At 45.9% G+C, this 8722-nt stretch overlaps 1 protein-coding gene across 2 annotated transcripts in view; it reads left to right on the top strand.

Annotated features, from left to right (window-relative positions):
* LOC143291861 (ethanolamine-phosphate phospho-lyase-like) overlaps positions 1-3862 on the top strand; it is a 19014-nt gene extending 15152 nt beyond the window's left edge. For both annotated transcript variants that reach the window (XM_076601977.1, XM_076601978.1), the window contains 2 exons: positions 619-708; positions 2786-3862. In XM_076601977.1, the coding sequence (XP_076458092.1) occupies positions 619-708; positions 2786-2954 (259 nt within the window). In that variant the 3' untranslated portion in view covers positions 2955-3862. The remainder of the gene's footprint in view (positions 1-618; positions 709-2785) is intronic.
* The last annotated feature ends 4860 nt before the right edge of the window (positions 3863-8722 follow it).

The raw sequence follows: 8722 nt of genomic DNA, 5'->3' as shown, positions 1-8722 counted from the left end.
ATTGTTTGGGACTACTATTGTTACAGTGAGTGTGACATGAGTGGGAGGGAGGGGGTTAGGGGGCGGAGCAGATGTGTGTGTGTGTGTGTGTGCAAGCGCGCGCATATGTATTCTTAAAGTTGAAGTCAAATGTTTTCGCTCTCTGTACAGATGTGGATGAATTCCAGGACAACACTCGGTCTTCATTTTCTTTTCTTTTTTTTTTTTCCAAGGAAAGAAAACGCCCATTTGATAACCGGGTTTAAAATTTATACAAGTCACAAATCACGTGTTTGCCACCCGTACCCATGACATTATTAAATGGTGTGTGTGTGTGTGTGTGTGTGTGTGTGTGTGTGTGTGTGTGTGTGTGTGCCCGCGGTTTGTGTCTCCGTCTGTGTGTGTGTGTGTCTGTGTGTGTGTGTGTGTGTGTGTGTGTGTGTGTGTGTGTCCGTCTGTGTGTGTGTGTGTGTGTGGGTGTGTGTGTGTGTCTGTGTGTGTGTGTGTGTGTGTGTGTGTGTGCCCGCGGTTTGTGTCTCCGTCTGTGTGTGTGTGTGTGTGTGTGTGTGTCTGTGTCTGTGTGTGTGTGAACGTGTCTGTGTGTGTGTGTGTATGTGTGTCGTGTGATATGTCTACCAGATCACGAGGTCTGTTTATGGGCATCGACCTGGTGAAAGACAGAGCTTCAAGAGAGCCACACACCGCTGCTGCCTCTTACACCATCACCAGGTAGGTTTCCAACACACTGACCACTGGGCATTGACGACCTGTTGCACATCTTACTCTTATGGTCAGGGGTTTTGCCTCAGGCACCCTCATTTTCAGTTTACAGGCACTGATGAGAATCGTACCCCTTTAAACCAGAGAGCAACTGCGCTTTATTTTTTCGAGGGGACGTTTTCAACAGATGATGTATATACATTTTGCATAATATGGAGTACTGACGCACACATACATAAACACATGTACGCACGCACCTGCACGTACACATATACACACAAATGCACACGGCACTGTGACATGACGTACACGCTCAAGTCACACACGTGCACGCACACAAACACACCCGTGGACACAACCATGCTTACACACACACACACACACACACACACACACACACACACACACACACACACTGTCACACACACACACACACACACACTCACACACTCACACACACACACACATACACACTCACACACACACACACACACACACTGTCACACACACACACACACACACACACACACACACACACACACACACACACAATTATCTCCAACTTTTGAACACCCAGACAAAGAAGTGACCTCTTCGCTGATCTCGATGGAAACTGACGTTTGCATTAAAAACACACACAACCCCCTTTAGTTTACAACTTTGGACCGAAAGGCTAAATGGCAACAGATGTTCATATCCCTATTCCTTTATTTCACACCGCGTAGGCCACACACAGAGAGACAGAGAGAGACAGAGAGAAACAGACAGACAGACAGACAGACGGCAGACACAGACAGAAAGGGGTGGGGTGGCAAGATACGGAGACAGATAGACCAAGACAGACAAACAGACAGACAGAGGGAAGGGAGAGCCGCGAGGGTAATGGGTGAGGGGGAGAGGGGACCGGGGGGGGGGGGGGGGGGGGCGGTGAGCCACATAGCACCACTTGACTCTTGACATCTTAGCTGGAACAGAGTGATGCCGAACTACGATACACGTTAATTGGTTACAAAGAGAGAGAGAGAGAGACGAGAGAGAGAGAGGGGCGGGAGGGGAGTGGCGGTGCAGTGACTCATGACGGCAACACAGAGTGATGTTGAACTATGTACGCCAGTTACGTAACTTGAGTCTCTCAGTAACCTCAAGTGGGGGTTTGGGGGGGGTGGGGGCGTGGGGGGTCGAGGAGGTGGGCGGCTGAACAGGAAATGATTGACAGTCGAAAATGCAGTGTGGCAAGACTTAACATCCTAACGAAAAGGGTCCTAAAACTTTAACTTCAGAAGGTATTTATTATAGATAGAAACGAAGATAAACGAACCATTTCACGCATCCTGCGTGCCAACGTTTCTAAAAGCCTCACTTAACTGAAGCCTAATGCAGAGTTTTATTGCCTGTCTGTCTCAGTGTCTGTCTGTCTGTCTCAGAGGCACAGTCTGTATTAACTGCAGTAGGTCACGCTGACACACTGATCCTTATACAGCCGGTGATATGACAGTAATTCTAGCTCCACATTGCTAATAGCGGCGTACGTGCCTCAGTTTCTGCCATTAAACACCGCGTGTTTTCAACAACTTAGTGCAACTACGATAAGGAAATGTAGGTGGCAGGTGTACAGGGAGACAACTCAGAACTCGAAACCGGCTGCTTGTATGACCCAATGACAACATATTTCAGACACATGATGACCTATTCATTATCAGTGTTCAAATCTGTGCTTGGTAAACTACATCTGGTTCAACCAGGACATTAAACACACGCATTTTTTTTTTTTAAATGGCCCGGCGGGGATAAGATAAGAAAAGTACAATCAAGGATGAAAAAAAGAAGAAGAAGAAAAGAAACAACTAGGAAAAAAAACAGTATGTATGTGTCTGTGCCGCGTACGTGTCTGTGCCACGTGTGTGTGTGTGTGTGTGTGTGTGTGTGTGTGTGTGTGTGTGTGAATAGGTGCACGCGCGTATGTATGTGACAGACAAGCTTGAATTATGACCCATCAGAACTATGCTCCGCATTAAAAAAAAAAAAAAAAAAAAAAGTTTCCATTAAACATCAAAGGTTTCTTCTCTTCTCTTTTCCCACACGGCAGGCTGAAGGAGGCCCGCATCCTGCTGAGCCAAGACGGGCCCCACAACAACGTCCTCAAATTCAAGTCCCCCATGACCTTCAGTCGGGAAGACGTGGACTTGCTCGTCGGTCAGCTGGATCCCATTCTGTCAGACATAGAGAGTGGTCAGGCCGACTTGGTTTCTCAATGATTGTCCGTTCACCGCGTTCTGCTGCGGAACCCACCATCCTATCTGTCTGCATGCAGCGGGGGTTTTAGTACTAAAGTGGTACACAGTCAACACGATAAAGACACTGACCATCGAGATTTGTTCGTGTGTGTGTGTGTGTGACAAGACAAGACGACAAGACAATGGTTTATTTGTTAGGCCTCCGGCCCATAGCAAAGGAGTGGGCCACTAACAAAAAATATTACATAATGAATAGTGTGAATAATATATCAATGCGCATGTTGTGTGTGTGAGACAGAGTGTGTGTGTGTGTGTGTCTGTTTGTTTGTTCTTGTTTTTTTTGTTTTTTGTTTGTTTGTTTGTTTGTTGTTGTTGTTGTTTTTTGTTGTTGTTGTGTTTTTTTGTGTTTTTTTTGTTTTGTTTTTGTTTTTGTTTTTTGGGGGGAGGGGGGGGGGGTTGCTGTTTTTTCTATAATGCGGATGGGATATTTTGGTCACGGGCCACATACGGTTGTACTCTAAAATGCTTGACATGCTAAAAACACGTCAGTTTGGTCTGACATCTTTCGCCACGCAAAAATGTTTCACACAGATCTGTTCACAACTCCGAACTCCGCCTTATCTTTACGATACCTCAACTGCTGAAATCAAGAAGCAGTTAGCTAAACGATGGTCACTTGTTTTTAACCCGAGGACTTTTTCACGGCCATCTTCTGCCCACAACCCCGTATTTTAGCTGTCATCCTGTTCAAACTAGCCTGGTAAAAATAAAAAATAAAGATAAAAAAAACCAAAAACAACAACAACAAACAAACATTAATTTGGGGTATGCATACTTTGTTGAAACAAACAAGCAAACAAAAAATAAAACTCCAGCAGTAAATTTTGTGTGTTGTTTCGTTTCATTTTGTATTAATAAACGATTCAGTTGATGTTCCTCGTTTTACTTCTTTTTTTTTTCTTTTTTTTTTAAGGCCTGAAAACTAATAGTCTTTGTGCTTGTCGCCAGCTGGGCTGTTAGCCGTGGTGTCAGTTCAACGTAAGTTGAAAAACTACATTGTTGGGGATGGGACTGGGATTTGGCATTCTGGGTTAAAGGGCCCCAGCTCCTACTATTCACGTTCGTACAACAAGTCGGCTCGTAGGTTATGTGTACGACAGTGTGTTTTAACCCAGCTCAGTGTTTGCACAGCCATTGACTGCTTTAAGAGGCGGTGGGTTGATGGTAGGGGGAAGAGGCGTTTTAATTCTGTGTACTTGCTCATGTTCCATAACCGACTGAAAAGTGACCTTGAAGATTGGATCCATAATAGTGTGTTTACTCAGGAGAGGGATTAAATCGTCAGATCGTCAACTGATATGGAAACACGCTGACCTTGGAGATCAGGAGGAAAAAAAAAAAGGGGGGGGGGGGGGGGGGGGTTCCCAGCCCTCCCTTGAAGTAAAGCTCCGCGATGTCAAATAAGTTATTATGTATCAGGTTTACTTTGACCCTCCTGGCCTCAAATGATCTACCCAATATATACCGGCTATCACCGCCGGAAAAATATAGCTAGGAAGGAGCTGGGGGGATAAACTTGGGACGTTTTAGTGTGCGCCAGTAAGAACTTTGGCACTCACAGCCAGCTTAGATAATTTAAAATGTATCCAGCATTTGAATTCGCTTCGATTTCAGTTTCCGTTTCAAGGAGGTGTCAGCGTGCGGACTGATCCATAAACGCAGCACTACATCTGCTGAAGAACAGGCAGGTGCCTTTTCTTTGCCGGCATTAACCCAACACGCTCATCAGATCTTGAAAACCTACCATTGGGATGTGTCAAATATGAATATGTAATTGGAAAAGAAAGACGCGCACACATTGACACCAGCGTGCAAATGCACACCGACACTGACGCGCGCGCACGCACGCACGCACGCACGCACGCACACTCACAGTGACATACACACACGCACACACACACGCACGCACGCACACTCACACAGACACACAGACACATACACACTGACACGCACGCACACTCACACAGACACAGACACACAGACACAGATACACACACACACACACACACACACACACACACACACACACACACACACACACACACCCTGTGACACACACACACACACACACACACACACACACACAAAGGCAGGCGCGCGCACACACACACACACACACACAGGTTTTTACCATGTTACTCGTTTCATCTCTTTGGTGATCCTGCAACCCACGCACCAAACTATGTCAACTTTGATTTTGTATCGTCTTTTCTGTTACATTTCCTTTCCCTTTCCTTGTGTCCAAAAATTCCGTTAAAAATCCAGCTTGTTTAGGTCTTGAAAGCCTACCATTGGTTTGTGTAAAATATGAATATATAATGAGAAAATAAACACACGCGCCCACATACCTGCACACATGACACCAGCGTACAAATGCGCGCGCGCACACACACACACACACACACACAAGCACGCGCGCGGTTTTTTTTTTTACCATGTTACTCGTTTTATCTCTTTGGTGTTCCTGGAACCCATGCACCCACTATTGTCAATTTTCATTCTTTTCTATCGTCTTTTCTATTACGTTTTCTTTCCTCGTGTCCGATAATACGGATAAAAAAAATCCAGCTTGTTCGAGTTAAAGCCTGTTCTCTACGTTGACCGAGTTGCCGATATTTTAACTCAGCCCAGCAAGGCCATCAGTGTCAGTAAGCATGCATCAGCTTTGTCTATCACAGACACTCATTTGTGAAATTGTGCCTACAGGCCATGGCCATCAATTACTCTGTGAGATAAAAGAGAGTGTTTTAGGACATAATCAGTATGCAAATGGATGATTTTTTTTTTTTTTTTTTTTTGTGTGTGTTTTTTGGCGTGTTTTGTATTCCAAGCCCCAACACACACACACACACACACACACACACACACACACACACACGATACTGGCATGAAAGATAGATATAATCATGTTCGCCATTCACACAGTCGAATTATTGCCGTTGTAACAGGTGGTGGTGACATGACCGGTATTTTTTGTCATGTCACATCTCAGTGACGCCGTCGGCAGCATTGTTGGAAATTTGCTCCCATTTTCGTCCTAATGAACGACCGTGGAAGCAGATGAAATACACGCGTACGTCATATTTTCCACATCCCCTTTGGTGCTGTGGACCTCTATGTCGAAGCCGTAGAATTTTGTTCTTGACAATATTGCTGAGCTGTCGTTTTCCTTGACTGTGTCAGGGATGATTCTTACTGCCAGAGGGCGTGGCTTCCACGACATTGCTCGAATTGTTCACGTTGTTTCTGTTAGTAACTCTGGAAACTTTGGTTAAACGCCAGCGCTTTATGGGGTCTTATTTCAGTCATTGAAATCTCGAAGCTGATCTAGTCATGCCAGACGCAATGATTATTGAATCGGTATAGTAGATCCAGATTCAAGGATCATTTTGTTGAATCAGTCAATCCAGACTGAATGATTATTTTTGCTAGTGTGAACAATCCAGTCTCGAAGATAATTTTCATTGTAAGTCAATGTCGCTGTAAGTGACGTCTTCAATGAGTGGACCTTGCCTGACTGTAAAGCAGTCACCTTCTCTGGACATAAAGAGGAATGGCAGCGGTTTCTGACTGGTCATCAATGTCTTGCCGCTGAAGCAATGTTGTGCATTGTTCGTCCACTTGTCACGTTACCTCGGTAATGGTTGGAACCCCACCCTGAGGCCGACCATCCACTGAACCAGTTTGGTACCATAGATTTGTGACATATGGATTCGAACAGTGTGACTGTGGCGAGTTTCATTTGGCCATAGCGAATCTGGATTTTTGTTTTGGATGAAAGTCGCGTTGTTCCAGGTTTATGCTGGACTGAATGTTCATCAGGAGCTCAATATCTTTTCACCAAGCCGGTACACAAATAAACATGGCCGACTGTCTGTACCTGTCGTGTACTGTCACAGCACAAACACACAGCTGGGAGGGGGTGGTAAATTTAAAAGAGCTTTTCCCACGATGGAGTCGTAAAGCGAACTTCATTGGTGAAAGTCACATGTTTGTGGTCTGCTTCGCGTTCTGTTGCCGGCAGCCCTTCATTGCAAGCGTCTTACTGCTGCTCTTACGGTTGTCGTGGAGACCGGCCCGTTCGTCACAGTATCCATCCTTAGTCCTTGGTGTGGGAGGGTCCTTCAGGACAGACAGCTAGGCCTACAACTGGGGTTGTTATGGAGGTACACGCCGCTGGAGATCATGCCTCCTTGGTATCCTCTTCGCTCAGCTAGTGTGAGCATGGTGACTAACCAACAGTCTACACACACATGTGTAACCGTTTACCCGTTGCCTGGGTTGCCTCTCTCCTCTTCAAACTATAAGTGAGGCTAGCAGACACCATCAAAGAGAACCCCCCCCCCCCCCCCGCCTCCCCCACACCCCCACTACCTCCTCCCCCTTTCTTGTCCAGTCTGGATGGCTGTGCTAACAGATTTTGTCAACAGTGACCTGTACATCCCTGTTATGTCGGCTGATGCCGGGACCAGTCCAACGAAATGAATACTAGCGCTCTGTGTGTGTGTGTGTGTGTGTGTGTGTGACCAGTGTGTGTGTGTGTGTGACCAGTGTGTGTGTGTGTGTGTGTGTGTGTGTGTGTTTGTGTGTCTGTATGTTGGTGTGGCCATCTGTGTGTACGTGCGCACGCGCACATGTATGCGTATGTGTGTGTGCGCACGCGTGTCCACTGATGCATAAAGCATATGAATATATAAATATGCTTTAATGTCGATTAAATGCTTGTTATACTTGTGTTTGTAAATGTCTTTTCGTGAACTGTTTCGGTCTCCAGATATTCCTTGTGACCCTGGTATACCTACACTTCATGGTAATAAAACCGCCATAATCTGATTCTGATTCTAACTGATACGTTTTAAACATGGCTTCCCAACAACAAAAAAACACACGTGTTCGTAGACAAACAACTGACATATTCAGGATGTCCATAAAAATTCACAAACCTTAGGCTCTAACATAAAGTCACCAAAGTATTGTTTGTGTTTACACCATTAATTTCACAGCTGGTAGCTAAAGAAACACGTTGTGTCACAGTCATACGGGTAGAGAGAGAGAGAGAGAGAGTTTGCTCAAGTTGTTTGACGCGCGTTTACATGCGTGAGCATGATTACCGGTGCATTGATACACCAGCTGCACGGTGCACCTGTTTCTATTGTTAGAAATTATGTGTGACAGTAAGACATCATGCATATCACTCACGCCTTTATTTATTTATTAATTAAAAAAAAAAAAATTAGGCGCCCCCTGGGCTCGTTGGAAATGGTACCCTCGCCATCCCTCCCCCTCCCACACACACACACACACACACTGCCACCCACACCACTACCCCCCCCCCCCCACCCCCAGCCCCCTGCCCCCTTTTCTTTTTCATTTACCTGCCCCACGTTGAACTACTTCACAGCGAAACGTGTCCAGGCAGTTCAAGAGGAAAGAAAGTGGGACGTGAAGTAGCTGAACAGCCAACACATGGCTCATAGACCACCTGACTGACAAGAGCATGACTGAGAGCAGGGGGGCGAGGGGGCCGGGGGGGGGGGGGGGGGGGGGTCACGACGTCTTCTGATTGGTACAGAAATCAGTGAATGCTTCTCTGGCTTCGAAGGACTGAGATCGGTACTATGTATGATATGTTACACGCGTCAAAAGATCAAAAGAAATATGATTTTCATGCTAAAATGTCTGCCGGGGTGTGTGTGTGTGTGTGTGTGTGCGTGTGTGTGTGTGTGTGT

The sequence above is a fragment of the Babylonia areolata genome, chromosome 18 (assembly GCF_041734735.1).
Source record: "Babylonia areolata isolate BAREFJ2019XMU chromosome 18, ASM4173473v1, whole genome shotgun sequence".
NCBI lineage: Eukaryota > Metazoa > Mollusca > Gastropoda > Neogastropoda > Buccinidae > Babylonia > Babylonia areolata.
This window is presented reverse-complemented; position numbering and strand designations above follow the sequence as displayed.